The 20,644-nt window shown below is 33.8% G+C and overlaps 3 protein-coding genes across 4 annotated transcripts; 2 read left to right on the top strand and 1 right to left on the bottom strand.

Annotated features, from left to right (window-relative positions):
* The first annotated feature begins 634 nt into the window (after positions 1–634).
* LOC130653752 (eukaryotic translation initiation factor 3 subunit I-like) lies at positions 635–6,908 on the top strand. Its single transcript, XM_057456270.1, has 7 exons — positions 635–976; positions 3,985–4,165; positions 4,593–4,808; positions 4,928–5,055; positions 5,135–5,335; positions 5,610–5,776; positions 6,567–6,908. The coding sequence occupies exons 1-7, from the start codon at positions 974–976 to the stop codon at positions 6,646–6,648; spliced, it is 978 nt and encodes a 325-aa protein (XP_057312253.1). The 5' UTR covers positions 635–973; the 3' UTR covers positions 6,649–6,908.
* Positions 6,909–7,042: 134 nt separating this feature from the next.
* LOC130653743 (uncharacterized) lies at positions 7,043–14,693 on the top strand. The gene is made up of 10 exons (XM_057456257.1): positions 7,043–7,904; positions 9,355–9,490; positions 10,554–10,774; positions 11,224–11,324; positions 11,806–12,242; positions 12,529–12,741; positions 12,946–13,219; positions 13,557–13,738; positions 13,905–14,159; positions 14,280–14,693. Exons 1-10 carry the CDS (start codon positions 7,531–7,533, stop codon positions 14,481–14,483), a joined length of 2,397 nt encoding a protein of 798 aa, XP_057312240.1. The 5' UTR covers positions 7,043–7,530; the 3' UTR covers positions 14,484–14,693.
* Positions 14,688–19,105, bottom strand: LOC130653745 (IQ motif and ankyrin repeat domain-containing protein 1-like). Of its 2 annotated transcripts, none has more exons than XM_057456260.1 (14): positions 18,917–19,105; positions 18,517–18,710; positions 18,269–18,433; positions 17,510–17,616; positions 17,293–17,437; positions 17,144–17,206; positions 16,928–17,067; positions 16,714–16,768; positions 16,524–16,616; positions 16,339–16,447; positions 16,143–16,239; positions 15,723–15,857; positions 15,221–15,349; positions 14,688–15,146 (listed from the first exon to the last, which is right to left on the bottom strand). In XM_057456260.1, the coding sequence occupies exons 1-14, from the start codon at positions 19,053–19,055 to the stop codon at positions 14,975–14,977; spliced, it is 1,743 nt and encodes a 580-aa protein (XP_057312243.1). In that variant the 5' UTR covers positions 19,056–19,105; the 3' UTR covers positions 14,688–14,974. The 2 variants fall into 2 exon arrangements, with proteins under 2 accessions (XP_057312243.1, XP_057312244.1); XM_057456261.1 differs by having other exon boundaries at positions 16,143–16,236.
* Positions 19,106–20,644: the final 1,539 nt, after the last annotated feature.

The following is a 20,644-nucleotide window of genomic DNA, read 5'->3' as shown; positions in this document are numbered from 1 at the left end:
CACTATGACAATTCGATCTGCAAGATGAAAGAATTATATATGCGCGATCAGTGTGGCGTTGTTGGATAGTGATTTTGAGTACCTACGGCGTATTTTTCATATCTTAATAATTTTGCTACCTTGCGAGAATTCTTTTTTAACATTTACCAAGAACGTTATTTGTTCTTGTTGTCTGTTTGTTTAAAAAAGACTTGTTTTTTCACTCAAAGCGTACTTAAACCATTTTGTGTTAAATCTGATCCGCGACAAATCAAATCCCTGCTAAAATTTATACGAATAAGGTTTCTGGGTAAAAGTCAGAAAACATTTACCAGGTAAAAAATTTTTACTGTGTTTGTGTTGTTGTTGTTTTTTCAAAACATAAGTTCTGTTTTATAAACAATTGTTTTTTTGCACTTCTCTCCCCCAACATTGTTTAACTACTTAGCTAGGGAAAAATGCCCAAAACATTGTTTACCTGATTCAAAGTCACTGTTTACCACCTGTTCGCCATAGTCAAAATGCGTCGCAATGGAGGTGATTGTTTATATCTGTAACAAAACTTTTCATCAAATATACACACTTAAGTATTTCTTGGGCCGGTTAAAACAATATAAATGTCTAGTCCCCGTTTTAAGGAACTGGGAATTTGTATACAATCTATGACGTAATCCATGAACATGTAAACGCCATGTCAACTATGCAAAAGAGTTGTGGACCTTATAAACAAACTTTCAACTTCGTGCGAGAGCAGCGCTGTACAGTAGAGAATACAACCTGTTGCAGAGTTCTTCTCGCACCTGGGATCAAAAAAATTACTGCTGGGTTCTGGGTCCTATTTTTCCCGTCGGCTTGTCAAGCGCAGAGAAATACAGGTGAACATAAGCGGGATTTTCTCTCGCATGTGTAAAACAAAATGGCGGCCTAAAGGTGTTTAAATAAAGGAAGTTAGCTAGCTAAACTTGTAAACAAAATAAATTATTTTTGGTAAAAGATGGTAAGTTTTTTTGGCAAACATATATACTATTAAACATCCTGCTTAAACAGTTAGAACTAAGAACAAAATAAGCCAATATGAGAGCAGTGGCAAAAAACTTTACAAGGTTTTTCCACTAAAGGAGGGGTAAAAGGGAGGTCCTAGCTTGTGTGACGACGGCTGATAATATTTACGGTTGGACCAAAGGTGACTTTCGTAGACAGCGTAAAACCTGTTGGTGAAATGACACAGTAGCATCTGCTATCAAGGAAAAGCGTAAGCTGTGGGAAGAATAGCGGAAGGATGGTAGTGAGGAGAGGTATCTTGATGCGAAACGGAAAGCTAAATCAGAAGTCTACAAAGCAAAGAAGTCAGCAGAAGAAGCAGCAGCAAAAGCACATCAGCAAAAAGAAAGACCTCTATTTTATGTTAGTGGACTTAGAGAAAGCATTTGATCTTCTACAAGGGGGTACTTTGTTGACCCATGAGGAAGATCAGTGTTAAAGAATGAGTTGTCTGTGGAAATTGCTAATTTGCTGATGATTTAGTTCTACCTCAGACTCACTTCATTAGTTGTTTGAATTATTTAAATGTTGGAAATCTAATCTTCTATCTAAAGGCTTGAAAGTCAACATTGGAAAAACAAAAGCTCCCTACAAAAGTACGTAAAAGGAGTTTGTAAAAAAGGTGTTGGCAGAAACTCTATATTTTGTACATACTGTGACCATTGGATTTATCATTGTTGTATAAATGTGAAAGATGCAGGGGTGAGACTGTTCCTTTACTGCCATAGATAACAGATATAACAATTGGAAATAAAGATTTGAGGTGGCAAAATCGTTTCCCTACCTTGGAGATGTTGTGGATCGGACTGGTGGGTGCTTCTCTGCCACTACTGCTAGCATAAGAGGTTCCTGAAAACACTTTTGTGAGCTATTACTAATAGAAGCATATCCTTGAGAAGTAGAGGCCATGCCTACCAGAAGTGTGACAGATGTGTGCTACTGTATATGTGCCTTAGAAACTTGGCTGGTAAAGACAGAAGATATCCATCATCACGAACAAAACAAAAACATGATGGGAAGCTGAATGAGAGAATATCGATGTGCCAGCTGAGAATTTCTACAACAGGCTTAGATGGTTTGGCCACCTAGAATGTATGGGAGGCGATATGTGACCTAAAAAAAGACCTTGCCTGTATGAATTTGAAAAAGGGAGCAGCTCAAAATAGAGGAAGGTGGAGAAAGCTGATAAATCCAAGAAAACAGCATGCTGTCCAGCCCTGAAGCGTTGGGAACCAAAGAGATTAATCTAGATAGTGAGTGTGAGTGAGTGAGTGAATCCATGATGACATTCAGCTTTTGCCATGGTGAATGATGTGAGACAGATCCTGACAACGACAAAATTTTGGCGTAGTGATTTTAGATTGCACAAAACATACCAACTTTTTCCAACTTACTAATTTTTATAAAAACTAGATTTCGTTAAAAACATACCGCACCAGGTCTACTAAACAAGAAAAAAGCACCTATGCAATAAATTACGGAAATAAATTTGACATATATATATAGAAATTAAGAAAATAATAGAAAAGTTTAAGTATAAACAAAATTTCTTTTCCCCTGTACACCATGCAGAGGTTGCTGTTTTGCCACTGGGAACAAATACAGTATAAGTGCCAGTTGTTCACGGCCAGGAATTTTAACCCATGCACATACACAGAAGTGTTAAGTGCAGAAGACAAGTGTCAAAACACTGAAGAGAAGTGTTAAAATACTGAACAGAATTTTTTAAATCATAGAAGAGAAGTATTTTTAAATTCAAAATAAATGAGCCATAGGGGCCATAGTTGATGCCCACTAAAAACAGACTTTGGGGATTTTTTTCTCCCACCTTTTTCTTTTTGCAGAAAAATTCTGTGAAATCCGATGAATGTTAGTTGTTGAAAAATAAACAAAAAAGGTTTGGGTGTAAACTTTGAAGATTTGTTTTACTAGGTAGCTAACTTTGTAAAAACCTGTGTTTTTCCACACCATAGAACCGTTTAGATCCCTTGGCCCTCTGATATAAAAAAATGTTTGACAGTGAGTTTTTGTATCACACACATGACAGTGAACTTTAATACTTTTAAACTTTTTTCTTCTGTAATACTTTGGAATTTATTTGTTTGAAAAAATGTAAACCTTCAAATATTGTTCAGAGAATACCCGTTGACCACCTCTGGGGTATCATGTTTGTTAGAAAAGTATGTTTGTTAGGATTTAGAAAATTTCGATCTTATGATCGCTGAATATGAAAAAGTTATTTTAAGTGCTGATGTGGCCCTGATGTGGTCAATTTACCAACAGCTTTATATTGCTACAGGTCCTAGTGCATATTTATGAATAATTCTCTTTCGTATTTACAATTAAAGTGAATAAATAGAACGGTTAAGACTGTTTAACTCAATCAACACAGTCTGACCAGCTATTCACTTGCTGCGGAAGTGTATTGTTCACAATTTCTGTTTTTTCATCTGGTTTTGTCATATTGGTGAATTATTAGTACATACTGTGGAAAACCCCTGGACCAGCTGCATACTGTCCAGAATATTTTTGCAATTTGTACATGTGGTTCAATTCAGATTTGGTATAATGAGCAATGTATGATGAGCAATTTATTGTACCTGTATTTTTTTACCATATACGATTAATAAACTTTAAAGTAAAAAAAAATAGGAAAGACTGTTTTACTTAGCGCATTTAATGAGTTTATGTGCGTATTAGCAGATGAAACAATGTTGTTGTTTTTTTAAATAACACCCAATATGATTATTAAAATTCTTACTGAATAAATTTTGCTAAATGTAAATGTTTAGAAATGGTAAATAATTTTTTTACATAAAACACTAAGTTAATGGTAAAGCTGCATTAGCAGCTTAAAATGGGTTACTGCCACCTTAAGGTAGTTGTATTTTGTGTTTAAAATGGTGTTTCCACAGCTTTAATTTCTTTTACATTCAATGAGAATGAAGTTTATACTTTGTTTAGAAACCTCTTCTTCTTCATGGACATGAGCGTTCAATCACGCAAATTAAGTATAACCGAGAAGGTGATTTGTTGTTTTCATCAGCAAAAGATAATCGACCTACAGTATGGTATTCTATAAATGGAGAGAGACTTGGTACATTCATGGGTCATGGAGGAGCAGTGTGGTGTCTTGATCCAAGTTGTATCCTTTTAGAACTATAAACGCACTCTTCTTGTAAGAATATCTATATCATTTTCATTTGCCATTGGAATTTAAATAATTGTGTTTTATTTTTAAAAGTAATATGTGCTGCTCAAATCACTTAAGCCAAAACTATATACTTATTTATTATATAATTATTCTGCTTTTTGCTGATCTCGGCCACAGAGATCCTTATATGTACTAAGCAATGCGATATATAATATGAATGAAACCACATTGGTTTAACAGAAGAAAAAGTAATTAATGAATGTAAATATTGTAACTTTATAAAATCGTGGTGAACTTTGTGCCTGTTTTCATTTTTAATTGCACATACGTTGGTAAAAAACATAAGGGAAACCTTAACATTACTTAAATGTTAAACTCTGTTCCGGTGTGTAATTTTTTTGCCTTGACAATTAAAAAGGGGATACAAAATACCTGCTGACAGGCTCTGCAGATAATTCAGCGAAAATATGGGATATCGAAACGGGTAAAGACCTTGTTAATTTTGAGACAGGTTCTGCTGTTCGTACATGTAGTTTCTCGTACAGTGGTAAACAATTGTTCTACTCGACTGATCGATCCATGGGTCAAACATGTGAAGTGCGATTTTATGATGTAAATGATGCCTTGTCAGGAGGTTGGTGTTTCTCATTTAGTAATAATTCTGTTTACATAAATATAAAGAATTTTTATTTTTTTATTTTTTTCTCCCGAATGGTTACATTAATTTAATGTTTATGTTTTGCATATTTTAAGGAACACCGTCTCCTTATTTGACGATTCCAGTTGAGGATTCTAAAGTAACAGCTGCAGTGTGGGGACCTTTAGATAAATATGTTATCACAGGACACGAGAATGGGACAATAACAAAATGGTGTAGTAAAGTATGCATTTTAAACTTTGATTTAATGTTTTGACCTTCATTTCACAAATATGTAGCTTATTTTTATTTGGTTTTTACAGACTGGAGATAAACTACGAAGCGTGAAACCACATGCAGATAAAGTGAATGATATGCAGAAAAGTGCTGATGAAATGATGATCATCACAGCATCAAAGGATAATTTTGCCAAGTTATTCGATATTGATAGTATGCAGTCATTAAAAACTTATAAAACAGACCGACCAGTTAATTCAGCAGCTATTTCACCCATTCGTGATCAGGTATGTGGTTAAAAAATACCATTAACTCTCGATACCGCAAGTTGTTTATAAAGAAGTCAAATATTTTCCTGAGATGCGATAGAAGTGATAATAAGATTCGACGATAAGTTACAAAAGTGTGCCTGTCCAATTTTTGGAATTCATAACCGCCTGTTTTTTATGGTGCAAATTCTCTGTGCAATGCAATTTTTTTTTCATAAACATTTTTGTAGTTGCTGTAAATCAGCATCAAATTTAAGATTTTCGGGTTATTTCAAAACTTGTTTGTTTGCAGGTTGTGCTTGGTGGCGGACAAGAAGCCATGGAGGTGACCACAACATCAACACGAACTGGAAAATTTGATGCCCGATTTTTCCATATGATATTTGAAGAAGAAATTGGACGCGTTAAAGGACATTTTGGACCCATCAACAGTTTAGCGTTTCACCCTGATGGGAAAAGGTACTGAAGTTTATAAAAAATCTTTTTACTGACTCTACATTGCAGTATGTTTACGATAACTCGAACCTTCAAGGGACTAAAAAATCGTTCGAATTATCAAATGTTTGAGTTATCGTGGTATTCGATAAATAACATTTTTCTCTTTTTGTTTTTTTACTTACAGTGAAACGAAAACAAAATACACAGTGTTGCGAATATTCAAGTTATCTTAGTTTACTTTCACCCCGACAATAAGCCTCCCCTCGACAATAAGCCTCCTCTGACCCCCTGAATGCCCACCGAAAAGGTCCTTTAAAAAAACACATGGGTTTCTTTTGAGGGCTTTTACGGTAATAAGAACAAACAATTGGTAATCGTTTTATCCTTTGTGAATATGAACGAAAATTGGTTATTTGATTATAGAAAGAAAAAAAGATTCAAATAAATAAATCCCTCATTGTAGCTGTTTTACATATAGTAGTGACGTCATTTGATTGGATTAGCATCGGAAGTGATGACCTTTTGTTTGAGCACAGACAAGAATTTTCAATTTTACGTATAACTGAATGAAATATTTGCGTGTACATATTCTTTTAACTCGGTCACTAAATTATATTATTTTGTGTTTGTTAAGTAAACATGGCACATGGCATAATAACATCTTAATATTCGAATTGATATCGACTCTGTTTAAGAAGATGCGTTTATCAATTGTGAACCGTATTAGGACCAGAAAAATGTAGTTCAAGCAATAAAAAAAATAAAAAAGTGATCCTGGAAATGTAATGCTCGAATGTGTTCTTTCGTTTAGTTATAGCAGCGGCGGTGAAGATGGTTACGTTAGAAGTCATGTTTTCGATAAATCGTATTACGAGTTCGAATTCGAATATTAGACGAAAATACCAATCGAATTTACACAGCCGGCCATTTTGTTTTTCAAGAACTTCTCTGTCAGCATAAAGAATGATTATTATTATTATTATTATTATTATTTGTCAATATGATTTATTACGGTCTCTTTTTTCATCAGAGCTGTCTATAAAGCCTTCTTTTTTTAAAAAACCGATTTTTTCGATTCATTTCTCGGCTCTGGTGTTGAAAAGTTGACTGCGCGTAAATATATATATGACGAAATATATTCTAATATGTGTCATCGTTGTCGTGTTTGTCGTCCCACACTAATTAAATTTTGAATCACCTCTATTTACTTTATCGCCATTCATAAAAACGCGGAAAATTTTAGGACTAACATCGTCTAGATAGCGTGTATATTAAATTCCGTTTATACCCTTTTGATTGGATCTTTTCTAAATCTGCTTAGTGTCCTTCATATTGAACGTGGTGATTTTTCATGTTCAGAAAGTTTATAAATTTGCTAAGACCTGGCCAGTTCTTTAATATCCTGGAAGGACAAGCTACGTGTGTGGAATCAGAAAATAAATGCCTCCGGCCCAACATCTGGCACAGTTTAGAATTTTGGATACTTTATTGACCTCATATTGAAAGTAGACTGTATAAAAAATTATTTCAACTTTTCTTTTCGTTCATTGTTTTTTTTTATCTTTTTTCTTATCTCTTGTCTTGAAACACACAAAAATATTTAGTTCTTACCTCTACGATGGAGGGTATCCACTTTGTTTACTTATGTTGTTTATGTAAACAGAGTGTTAATTGTTTTGTGTAAACAGAAAAATATATTTAAATGAGCTAACATAATTTTTGTTCGCATGTGCAATGTCATTTCGTAATTTGTTGTAAGCTTGTCGTTTTCAAAAATGGTGAAAAATAAGATGGAAATTGTCGCTCTGGAGGAAAAAGAACTTCACGGTTCACAAGATCAGGGTTCGAAAAAATGTTACGCATTTATTGTTTTTGTACTCTTGGCATCATTGATAACATTTATAATTGGAGTTGTTCTATTAAATCGAGATCCAGATTGCACTGCAAAACCAGTGAAACAGACAGCTACATACCACGCAATTAAAGATTTAAATGACTATTGTAAAGCTTCGCCGGAAGCCGAACGAATTCAGTTGAATAATTTTTTACAGAAGTGTCAAAAACTTTACTTTAAAATATATCCGCACGAAGAAATTGTTTTTAACCTGAAGAACGCAAATCAAGATCAACTGAATGAGATATCTCGAAAGTAAGCTAATGCTTCTTAAGTCTTCGTGTTTGTCTAGAATAATGGTTTTCCCGTTAATTATATTGTTGAAGTTCGTCCTCAGATCTCTAGCTATTTTGGCGGGTTTTTGATGTGTTACTTCCATTCGCTGACAAGTTAAGCATAACACAAAAGTAAATAGGAAGGTGAATGTACTATACCAATTGCTGTTCGAGCCTCGTGGTTTCTAAAAAGTAACATTTTGAGCTTTAAGTAATGCTTAATTGATTTTTAAATAATTGTTAAAAAATGAAATGCAGTTAAAACATCCATAAAACGCAATGATGTTGAAAACATGGTTGAATAAATGAGGAAAAAGTTTAATAATTCAGATTTTTGCAAAAAAATCCTTTTGATGTTGGATGATTAGCCTCAGCATTTTTTTTTTTCAAAACATTTCGGGGATTTTATAAAAAATGTCTGTTTGAGTTCAGATTTTTAACTCAGAGGTGTATGGTGGAGATCTTAACTCGTTGTGAGGCGCTTGTAGTTTCACAACTTGAAACTTTGAATAAAGAAAATAACAATTCGAAAAACTAATTTCAATAAAGGTTATTCCACAAATCTACTGTTCTTTATTTTATTGTGTTTTTGTGTAGAGATTTCATTCAAAGCTTGGTTGTTATTTAGTTCACAGCTAACATTCAATTATTTCTCTGTCGTCACTGGAGGCTCCTTTGTTAAATTATGCAAACAAACCAACCTGAGAAATGTCAATAAAGAGACAAAGTATACAATAGAATATCCGTTACAAAGACCTCTTAATTATCTTAGTATTTGTGAAAACATGGAGAGCAAATGAAAATATTTTTTTTCTTTTTTATCTTTCGCTCGTTAAAGTAAAAAATATTAATCGCGAAAAAAATAAAACATGCTATTTTAAGTTTTGTTTATATTTTTTTGGGGGGGGCACCACCAAGCGGTGAGGCGTCTGGAGTTTTGCCAAGTGGAAACTCTGTAATGATCTCTTACGCCTTTTGTAATACCTTTTCTCAGTTTTTCTACATATTATTATTATTATTATTATTATTTTTGTAAGAACGTATAAATTCCAGTTGAGGAACCTTGTTCCCAGGGCAATTTTTCGTTGTTGTTTTTTTTTTTTATATCCGAGAATTTTTTTTATATCCGAGAATGCGCATATGTTCTTAATTTTTGCCATAAATTTCTTTCTTAACTGAGTTCACATAAAAAAGTGTACTTGGTATTTGAGACCTAAGCGCCTATAAAGCCCTGGATCGTATAAATCTGTCATATATAGTCTCATAGGTTGAAGTAATATGTTAATATTACTTTAAATTTATCTGATAAAAAATATGTTAATAATTTTTCAACAATATGTTTCTTCGAAAAAAAAAAATCCTGGGAACGAGGTTTTTCTTTTTTTGGGATTTTTTAAGTTTGGTTTGATTCTGTTTTCTTCTTCATATAGATTTACTCCCTACGTTCCCACACCACAATATTTAAAAAGTATCGCAGACGAAACGCATGCGTTGATCGAAGAAGTTGAGAAGTTGAAACCAAATGAAGACTTGATGAAACCGAAAGAAAGTCAAATATTTGATGAGGTCAGATAAAGTTATGTTTGTTTTTATAAACGATGAGATAACAGTTAGTTAAACCTTCTGTTAGAAAGTGTTCTTAACAGGATAATCGAAACTTTATGACAAGGTTTGAACCTCCATGACATGGGGACCTCCACATTTGACATCATAGCTTAGTAATGAATCGTCCTCGGGGAAGAATAGGGAAAGAGTTAGAGAATATCTCCTATTGAAACAAAAATACACTAAAACATTTTCGGAAAAAAGTATGGACACGAGATTGTCAACTTATCTTTGTGGGGCTCAGATTGACATCAGCCGAATAGCTGCAAGGTCTTTAAATCTCAACCATGAATATTGTTCTTGGTTCTTTTTTCTTTATCGATACGCCTATACGGCAAAGAGGTTGTGAAAATTGGAAAAGGTTGTGAAACTATTTGAATGCATTCAAAGTTCAGGCTTCTTCAAGAATGGAGTCGCTGGCTTTGTGCATATGCTGTAAAGAATTTTTAACATTAAAACTATAACATACAACTTGTTATAAAACCGCTAGCTCAGAGTCTTTTAATAATTTGAAATAAACTTCCGCTATTGCATCGCTTTTAAAAAGTATCTTCAAATGTCGTTAGCCTAGTAAAATAAAAACCCAGGTATCACTACCCGATAATTCAAAAAAACATCCAGTAATTTTAAACATAATGATAATGTATGCTAAATCAAAAAGGTTCATAACTGAGACACTTTAAAATATTTGATGTACTATAAATATGGTTGCAACTAAGTTTTTCAAGTACTACTTTTAAAATATATCTATTATTCAAGTGAAACACTTGTATATGGTATTTGCCCATCTTCGTCCCCAGGATCTTCTATGCCAAATCCTTCAGGAAATTAATAAATTAAATCTCCTTTTTTTTTACAAAAAAAAAGAATATGCTCGGAATCTCCGACCTGTAGCGTCTATGTAACAGAGTATTATGTACAATAAAAAAAGTTTACAGAAGGAAAGGCGCTCTTTGTTTTTATACTTGGCGGAAAACTGAAGTATGTACTCAGTAAAATTCACTTTTACTTTTTATATTTTTAGATCAAAATATTTCTGGATCAATTCATGGCGTCTGTGTATGATATTGATTTCTATGGAGGAGACTGGATGTTCGGACCAAATTATTTTTGCATGAATCGCGTATGTTATCTGCCACATGAGGTCAATAGCTTAACGTTGTATTTTCGTCCGAAATCATTATCGGATGTGAAGTTTCTTGTGAAAACGCTTCAAGGGTACAAACAAACTTTTGAGCAGTACATGTAAGTTAGGTGATCTGTTTGTTTATTTATATACTTCTCTTGTCCAAATCCTTTTAATATCTATTCATCCACAACCCCGGATAGAATTTTTAAAACAAAAGCTAGTCTTTCATCATCATTTCTTAAATATGGACAAAACGCTGAATAGTCAATACTCTGCAGTCGACAAAATCGATTTAACTAAATATACTAAGCCCTAGTTCCACTCTAAACATTGATAAATGAATTGAGAAGTGAACTTTTTAAAACGAATAAATCTCATGTAAATAACCTTGTGACGACCTTCGAAATTAACTGCCCTGTCGCGATATGTTTTACTAGAATTGTAGGTCTAGAACACGATCAAAACACATTTTAAATAATACATTTTATCTCAGCCTAAAGATGTTATTTAGGGATGCTCTAAGTAGCTACTTTATTCTCTAACGCTTTTTATGTTTGTATTTTAGAGCAAATATGAAACAGGGAGTAAAAGTTGGTATGGTTAGATCGAAACTCTCTTGTCAGTCAGGATCAGATGCCTTAAAGCAAAACTATATTGATGTCTTAGGTATTGTGCCTTAAACTAACAGCATTTACTGACATTTTCATTTAAAGTTCTTAGGAGGAAAAATTTCCGAGAAATATTTTAGTATTGTAGAAAGGAAAGGGGGACTTTATTTTTTTAAAATTGATTTTTTCCACTGCTTTTTCCAATTCAACTGCGTTTTCCGGCAATCAAGACGTGTTAAATTTTAAAATTCTCCTCTTGCACAAAACCACCCCACCCCAACCCAACCCAACCCAACCCACAAAAACATTTTTGTTTGTGTCACTGCACTGTATTTTGTTATATTGAACTTTGATAAAGCAAACATTTTAACGTACTTAGTTTTTTTTGTATCTTTCTGGTTTCCCGATTATAACATACAACGTGTTGGGGCTTTTTACTGATTAAGTATGATCCAAAAATGTGTTCACCAGTAAAGATTGTTACTAAACCACTTTAAACAGCTAAATGCTATTAATATATTCTTTTTATTGATCTTCAGAGCAAAGCCGATATCCTTGGTTTTCCAACAACATCAACAGTCGAGAATTCTACAAATACCTTCCACGAACAGACATAGCAAAATGGAAACTAGAACATAACAATACATCAGTGCGGGTCTCTCTCAATAAAGCTTTAGAAGATGGATTTTCCAAACCTTTCCGTAAGCTCTACAAATATCTAACTGAAGAACATATCACACATTGTCCACCAGATGATGAAGCCAGTGGAATATCAGTTCTCCCATTGCAGTATGTATATGTAAATGGAAAAGCAATGAAGGACCAGCCAACAACGCAGAAGCTACCAATCACAAACACAAAACTGGATGGAAATGACTTATATAAAAAATTTGTTAAACGTTTCACCACCACTAATTTGACTCCATCCGAAATTTTTAAAGAAGGAGAAAACCAGCTTAATATCTTCTATCCTCAAGTATGACTTCTATCTTTTAGTGTTTATTCCATCACATTCAGATTCAGTTAAACCCTTGGATTGGGTAAAAACGCAACCAGTCTTCCATGATCGACACAAATCAGGAGTGGGGATGGCCGTGTTCTGCTTAGGCCACTACAGCTCTCCTCAAGTTCTCCCTTTTAGCGATGAACTGTTATAAAAATCAGTAAGAGCACAAAACGGCGGTGCAATATTTCGTTGCAGTATCGCCTAACGAAAGAATGTTCAGGGATAGATTATTTTTTAACATTTATTTGTTTTTCAGCTTGTTAACCTGACAAAAGAATACACGAAAATTAACGATGAAGATAAAGCTGTTGAAAAAATGAAAGCTATTATGGAGGGAGATGCTCAATGGCACGCGTTCAACTTTCCAGAAAATGAAAGTAACGCACAAGCGCATGCGCGATGTAATAGTCCTGAGAAAGCTAAGAAATATTGTCCTGTTCGATGGAAGGGAATAAAAAAATGGGGAAATGTAAGAACTGTTGTTGATTTATCGTGATCCGCACTACCACTTGTAATGATAATGATTGGTCCTTCCTTTTCAGAATTCCTTATGCAGCTCTTAAAAATTTAGTTTATTGTATGATAGTAGGGGCGAGCAGAGAGGAGGAGGCTCAAAAGTTATGAAGTTATTCAATGATATATAATTTCCTCTGCATTTATTTTATACTTCTAGTATCTCAATCGTATTCTCTCCATGATTCATCCAAAGTTATATGACGCTTTTCATTTCACTGGTGATTTTAATTCTGTTCCGAACTGTCCTGTTTTGATGACACCGCATTACAATCCTTCAAATGGAGCCATGTATTTTGACGCGAGTGATGCTGAATGCTCACAACCCACACAATACGGGTTACCATTTTTCTTGGAAAAATATGGTCCAAGGTTTCAAGAATGGTCTGTGAATGGACATGAAGCAAGACCTGGTCATCATTTTCAATATCAAGGTATGGAAAAAAATAAAACTTTGAGGCTACAAAATTTCGTGAATTCAATTTATTTTCGTGCTTACATCATTTAAGAACAATTTTGAAGTATTTCATTTTGGGAAAGGGCAACAGGGAAAGCTAAAATTGTTAACTTACGTACTTCATTATTACATCGAAATTAAAATTCTTAGATTTTGCGAATTGCGAAAACCGTATTGAAATTATAATAAAAGTTAATAATTGGGCGAGGGATAAAAGATTTTAATCTTCCAAAAATGGGTGCTCGCAAGACATGATTCTTTAACTATCGAGAACTTAACACCATAAGAAATTATTTGATATTTATCTTTTTCAGGATCAGTTGAATTATTCTCTAATCCTTGCACTGATGGGCTAGATTCATTTTTTCATCAAAAAGGATATTTTACTGGTTTTATCGAAGGATGGGCGCTGTATGGTGAAAATCCAGTGCTTTCACACGATGTTGACTTGTATAAGGATAATAAATTGCAAAAGGCTGGCATGTTAAAGTGGCAGGTGAGAATAAAAAACACTATTTTTATCATGTCTCTATAAGAAAACTCACATTAAATTTTGAATATGACAATCAGAATAAATAGTAGTCCCTGAAGACATAAACCAAATGGCGAAGATAAAGTTACGAGATTGTTGCATCTCCATTAAATTTATATGACTTTTTTAGGTATGGAGAGCGGTCCGTCTTGTTGTTGATACTGGCCTTCACTTCAGAGGAATGAACCGAAGTTGGGCGCTACAGCAGTTTGAAAAATATGCATGGGATAAAACAGATTTTGGGAGAAAAGAGGTGACCCGATACATGTCGTGCCCTGGTCAAGCTACAGCCTACATGATCGGTCGATTGGCTATTTTGAAAGCGAGACGAAAAGCTGAAAAAGAGTTGGGATCTGATTTTAATTTAAAGGACTTTCATTATCAAGTGAGAATAAATTTATTAACATTTACTAAAACATTAAAAAACTTAAATAAACAAGCGAACTAATAAAAATAAATAAATAAATAATTCTTGCTTGGTAATAAAAGTTTTCATATTTTTTAGGTATTGTCAATTGGCCAAGCACCTTTGGCTTATCTTACCAAGCACATCGATCGATATATAAACTGCAAAAAAAATCCTTCACAAAAATATTGTGAATACCTCCTTACTTCTGTACGAAGTATTCCAAAAGGCGAAAATACGACATTGTCAGTTAAAAAGATGGTTAAAACGCAATTCTCAAGACCATACAGACATTATCTTTGAAAGGGCGTGGTCGTAATAATCTATTTTTAATCTGGTCGATAACAAAGACAAACTCAAAGAGCAACAGAATTGTGAGATTCAGTTTTACAATTTTTTATATTCTTTTTTGTGCTAAGCACACGAGTGTAAATAAGTTTAGTATAAATTTAGAGATAGATAAGCTTGTACAATAACAACATATATAGCGAAAGATATTTTCACCTTCATGCACTCGCCATCTGGATACGCTATCGGACTGTGTCGCTAACACATAGCGTGGTGTGTTCGTTTACGGCTAGCAATTCTAGTGTCAGGTAGTATGCTAGCGATGGACAAAGTAATCAGAAATCCGATTTGGGGTAAAACATTCTTAGTATAAAATGAATACCTACCACCCTCGTCAACAGGGTTTTTTGCCTTTAATATAAGCTCTCATGTCAAGAAGGCAAAATACCCTGGGGGCGAGAATGCATGCCTACATAATTCTTGTTTTTTCATATTGATAATAGAATTTAGCTCACAGAAGGGGTGACAATTTTTATACCATAAAACATATCTAACCATTCGTCTGGTACTTGCCACATTTTCGTGACTATAATTAAAGAAAATCGTCTAATCCTGATCTCTGTAAAAGATTCCCTTAAATAATCCACACCGTCATCTTTCCGCACCAGTGATAAATACCTAAAGCAGAAAATGGTTACAAAAAAGCATCGGATTTTAGGTAGGTGATTATAAATAAAAAACTAAAAAAATACTTTTCGTTTTTAAGGATTGTCCCATTGAGAAGAGAATGGAAAAGGTTTTCTTCTATTTCATATAATCGTTCTTCAATGAATTTGAGCAAGTTTATCTCCATCATATCAAGGACCAGTGCCTTTCCATACCTGCAAAAAACATTAATTCGCACGCATACAGGCTAAGTTGAATCAAAAGTAAGAGAAGTTGTATAAACATTTATCAGATTGTGAGGTGTTTAATGTCGTCGACGAGTAAGAAATAACTTCTTATCTCACTTTACCTCTGTACAAGTCTCGTTAGTTATTAATTTGCCATTAGGTTTAGGAAAATGGAAAACAAGGGAGCTGCTTTCATAGTCATTAAATTTGAATTATCAATTTTGCTAGATATTCTAGATTTGTTAGTTTTTTTACATATTGAAAAAACTTGGAAATTGTGGCTAGGATCAGATACTTCTGAAACACGTAACTTAATCAGCAGCTCTGCTGTGATAAATGCAAAATAAAACATGTAATTTACCTGATAGCTCCAATTAATGCTTTTCTTAGTGATTCATTCTCCATGTCCTTTGGACTTAAAACATTTACGTAATTTGTATCGCGGTAACGTAAAAATGTTGCTGCTTGATTCGACGTGTCGATTAATAGCGGCCACCTGACGAGAGAACAAAAACGTAAAAAAAGTAAAAAGATCGATATCTAACTTTATGGTACTAATTATCGCGGGTAATTATTTTCGCGGATTTTAGAAAAGTTCGTAGTACACGCGAAATAGTATTTAAAGTACCGATCGCAGCTATTAAAAACATCCCGAAATGCCTAGAATTCGTGAAATATTATTATTTCATTAACAGAAAGAAAAAAAAAAATTGGAAAACTGATGTCAACATCATAACAAAGAATCAAAAAAAGTGTGCTTAAGGTGGTTACCAGAACATACTTTTTACTTTCCTTGATCTTATCCCCAACATCACGCATGATGACATCGTCAAGTTCTTTAATATTGCATTTCACACATCTTGAATCATCGCCTTCTGCTAACTCAAAAGAAATGTTAAAAATGTCCAAGCTTGGTGAATTTATTTCGAGAAAATAGTTGAGAACGTTATTTGTTTAACATAATAATAGGTACATACCAGCTATACACTGGTCTCGAATATCTGATTTATATTTTGAAAGCTCTTCTCGACAAGCCTTCTCTTCTCTCTGGGCTTTTAACAGGTTTTCTTCTGCCGCGTGAATGGCCTACAAAATGTGAGCAGAAAGTTTTGTGGAAAATGTTTACAGAACAAATAAATCCCATGGATAGCTATGTTCTAACCTTCAATGTAACATCGGTTCTTTCATAACCTTTCGCTGTGCATTTGTCGTGTTCATTGATACGTTTGTTTAGTTCTTGATAAGCTCGTTGCAGCTTGTATTAATGTAACAATCAGGTAAGAAATAAAGACTATATGACGTCACACAAAAAGATACAAAGACAAACACACAAGAAATAAAGGCAGACTTACAACTTTTTGTTTATTTGAGAATTCTTTCTCTAATCTATCTGATGTCATTTGGATTCTAAAACAATAATAAAAATATGATGATGATGATGATGATGATGATGATGATGATGATGATGATGATGATGATGATGATGATGATGATAATAAAGATGATGATGATGATGATAAAGCTGTAAATTAGCGAAAAAGGAATGTTAATAAAAATTTATGTTACCTATCTTGCTCCTCTTTTTGCATTCTATGTTGTTCTGCCTTTCTAAGCTCATTTTCTTTCTCTAATTTCTCCAATAACACATCCGTATGTGAAACATCCCACTCTTCAATAAATTGTCTAATCTCGGGGAGAGCAGCTATCTATGTTAGAAGGAAGCAATAAAGAAACATTAGCCAAGAAATTTTGAAAATGACTTACTACTATATCCTTACTTACCTGTGCAGCAGTTACTCCATCAGAGTCTAAAACTCTTGGATCACCACCATGCTCCAACAAAGTCTAGAAGATATATGTAATATTACAAGAATCAAGAAAGGAGTGAAAGTATATGTAAAATAATGGGATGGTTAGACAGAAAAATTAACCTTAACAACATCAAAATGGCCAGCAAATGCAGCGCGATAGATCGGAGTTCGATGGTGCTGACCAATAGAGTTTATAGATGCTCCATTTTGAATAAAAAACAATACAGTGCCAGGGTCGCCACCAGCGCTTGCTTCTGACAGTGCACTAAAATAGCCACAAAATTAACTGTATTTTGAAAATACTCTAAATTGTGAAAATTTAAAAAATATATCTAACCAGTTATCATTTGCGTCTTTGCATTCAATTAGACTCATCCTGTATCTCTGAATAGAATTTTGTAATGCAGGTCCAGTAAGTGAAGAAGTTTTACAGTTTTCTTCAACCTAAAATCGTTACAAAAATATGATTTGATAGGAAATATTCCAATTAACGAGGGCTTTGCTCAACATTATAATAGCCCAATAGGACCTGTTTCAAAAAGAAAATTGATTATCAGGAATTTTTTACCTTATATGTAATATTTTTTTTGAGTTGAAAAAACTCGTATTTTGCAAGTACAAACTTCGCAAAGGACTGATTATCAAAAGGAAAGCAGGTATAAAGTCTCAACGATTATAATTAATAATTAATATTGGGATTTTGTTCATTTTATGCGTATAAACTATTAATTTAAGAGAAATTTCTTGGGCATTATATTTTCTCAAATTTAACCAAAATCCGCGATAATTTGTATGTTTATATTAAACCACCATTTCTCATCATTCTGTTTTTTTATTTAACCGATTCTTCGATGAATGTCAATAACCTTGTGAAACTGTTGAGTTTTTAAATTTATTAATAAATGTCAACGTGTTTAAAAAAATATGCTTGCTGGCCTGGGCAGGGACACCAAGATTTGGATTATTTGACCCCTATACATATAGTCCTGTTTCGGCAAAAGATTTACTAAGTAATAAAAATAACACACGGAAAATTTGATTGTTTGACAATCAGTGTCAAAATGAAAATGCATTGTTTGGGGGCTTTTTAATTTACCAATTCCAATATTTTCTTTATTTCATCTAACTCTCCATCAAATGCTGCAGTTAAAATATCTTTTCTCCATTTTAGTTCTTGTCTTCTTTTCCTTCGTTCCTCTTCTTCCTTAAGTCTTTTTTCTTCATCTTCTTTTCTTTGTTGCTCAATAATATCAAGCCAGGCCTAAATAAGTATAACTTTTATAAATATATAAAATATATAAACAGACAAAAAAAGCGTGCAGATATAAATGAAAATCTATTAACCTTTTTCTGAATTTGCTCAATCATGTCTTCGTATTCCTGCTTTTCATTTTTCAGTTTCAAGAGTTTTCTTCTGGCTAAGAAACATTTGTACTGTCTTTGGATTTTAATGGCTGCAACATCCTCTTGAGTTTTGGGCTTCTTTTTTGTTGTTTTAACATCTATCTCTTTACTGTTTATTTTTGCTAGATGTTTCTCTGGTAAAAAAAATAAAAGGTAATTTTACGAGTGCTGAAGCAGACACTTTTAAAAGTAAGCAATGGAACTCGCTGGCAAGGATTGTTTGGGTTAGAAAAAGTTCGAGATAAAGATACAAAAGCGCTAGCTTGAAAGTTACAGAAAGGGACCAAAATTTGAGAGAAAGAGAGAGTTCACTAAGCTATATAGTTTATACACCAAATACCTTTGGCAGCAACGTTATTTTTCTGCTGAGTACCTCTCTTTGCTACTGACGTTTTATTTTTGTTATTTGTCGACGATGTCGATGTTTTCTTCGTTGACAATGTTCCACCAGGAGCACGTGGATTTTTCTTTGGAGCCATGATTTTGTTTCCTCATGCATTCAACAGCTACCGAAATTTAACTTTGTGTTTGTTTACAAAAAATCTCTCAGATTACCCGAATAAAAGCAAAGTCAATATTCGAGTAAGTTTTTATTTACTTTGATGTCGTCTTTGTTTTTTAAGAAGGTAAGCCATACTTTTTACTACCTTATGTACAAATGTTTTGATGGATTTCGTGCATGGTAGGTAGGTAAACCGAACAACTGACCCTCGGACGCGCCATGACCGTTTCAAATATCTTTTATTTTCTCAGCATTGTATTGTCTTTTCTATCTATCTATGAAATCATGGTGTACTTAATAAGAGCTAGCTAGATGGATAGGAAATCTATCATTAACTTGATTGTTAATGATGACGTGTCCACAACGCCATGGTTAATGATACTGGATCTGTGGATCACTGTGTCTTTGTCTCATGCATATATATTCGGAATTGCTTTCATTTTATAAACAGGCCCAGCAGAGCATAGGGGGCTAAAGCCCCCACTTTTTTGCCAAGACGTGATGTTTTTTATATATAAGGTTATCATCTATTATTAATTGATCACAATATAATCGGCAATTCGGTTTGACGTCATAACAATTTTTTGGAGTGTGAAAAGTTTCTGTATTTTAGGGAAAGAGAATGCAGAGCTAGACACATTTTGGAGTTTCAAGAACAATGTTAGGAAGTTTGAGCAAAGATAATTTTTTGGAGCAAAATCTCTAGCTAGATAGCTATTTCCAGACAGACTTTTATTGTGGTTACCTTTTGTTAGCTAATTATTCTTCCATTTTCACATTTTATAGCATTCTTCCCTCCTCCGAACTAGGTGGATGTAGCACAAATGTGATTCGTCAATTAAGCAGAATGTCAATCATCACTATGGCAACAAAGTTGAACCAAATCGCTGAATATATGCATATGCTCCTTATAAGATCAGCAATGCTTCCAGCTTGTTTCGATTTCCACAAAGATAGGACTGACAAACTAGACCTGGTCAAAATTGCCAATGCATATTTGTTCTATCAGATAACAACAAAGCGAGTATTCAGAAAATTTACAAAGGAGGACTGGTACTTTCATATACTATAGCCTTTCTCTGCATTATCTTTATTGTGGCACCGTAGATTAGTGGTTATAGCTCTCGTACTCTGTGCGGGAGACCAGAGTTCGATTTCTCTTGACAGCGATTCAACATAGGCGAGTGAATGTTACCATAGCCCCGGGTTAACCCAAGCCATGTGAGGGAAATTGGGGAGATAGCTTCATGTGTCGGGCCGTTGGATGTTGCCAGGAATTGTCAAGTAGAGTGCAGGCCCTAATTGGGTCTGCGTAGCTCAAAACGAGCATTAAATACTCTAGGGCTTTCCATCTAAGCCATGGCCCCTCGTGGAAATAATAGACAGGGTATATCCCTTGATATTAGTGAGGCTAGTCATGTAAAATATGCACATCTATCTATCTATCTATCTATTGCACTTTGATGGTACTATTGCTTATTTTGAAAATATATCTTACATAAAATATGGCGTTTCTATATTTCTATATAATTCTCATGCATTTTGTAAAGGCTCTCAGTGCAATAT

Source organism: Hydractinia symbiolongicarpus, chromosome 8, assembly GCF_029227915.1.
Source record: "Hydractinia symbiolongicarpus strain clone_291-10 chromosome 8, HSymV2.1, whole genome shotgun sequence".
NCBI classification, from domain to species: Eukaryota; Metazoa; Cnidaria; class Hydrozoa; order Anthoathecata; family Hydractiniidae; genus Hydractinia; species Hydractinia symbiolongicarpus.
Note: the sequence above shows the minus strand (reverse complement) of the source record. Positions and strands in the feature narration are given on the sequence as shown.

Excerpts from the sequence above, each read along its gene's own strand:
- LOC130653752 (XM_057456270.1), top strand. Across the intron at positions 4,809-4,927 it reads AAATGATGCCTTGTCAGGAG|GAACACCGTCTCCTTATTTG; the intron begins GTTGGTGTTTCT and ends GCATATTTTAAG. Across the intron at positions 5,336-5,609 it reads TTTCACCCATTCGTGATCAG|GTTGTGCTTGGTGGCGGACA; the intron begins GTATGTGGTTAA and ends GTTTGTTTGCAG.
- LOC130653743 (XM_057456257.1), top strand. The coding sequence starts at position 7,531 with ATGGTGAAAAATAAGATGGAAATTGTCGCTCTGGAGGAAAAAGAACTT. Across the intron at positions 9,491-10,553 it reads AAAGTCAAATATTTGATGAG|ATCAAAATATTTCTGGATCA; the intron begins GTCAGATAAAGT and ends TTATATTTTTAG. Across the intron at positions 13,220-13,556 it reads TCATCATTTTCAATATCAAG|GATCAGTTGAATTATTCTCT; the intron begins GTATGGAAAAAA and ends TATCTTTTTCAG.
- LOC130653745 (XM_057456260.1), bottom strand. The coding sequence starts at position 19,055 with ATGGCTCCAAAGAAAAATCCACGTGCTCCTGGTGGAACATTGTCAACG. Across the intron at positions 15,858-16,142 it reads AAGATCAAGGAAAGTAAAAA|GTGGCCGCTATTAATCGACA; the intron begins GTATGTTCTGGT and ends TTCTCTCGTCAG. Across the intron at positions 15,147-15,220 it reads ACAATCCTTAAAAACGAAAA|GTATTTATCACTGGTGCGGA; the intron begins GTATTTTTTTAG and ends TTTCTGCTTTAG.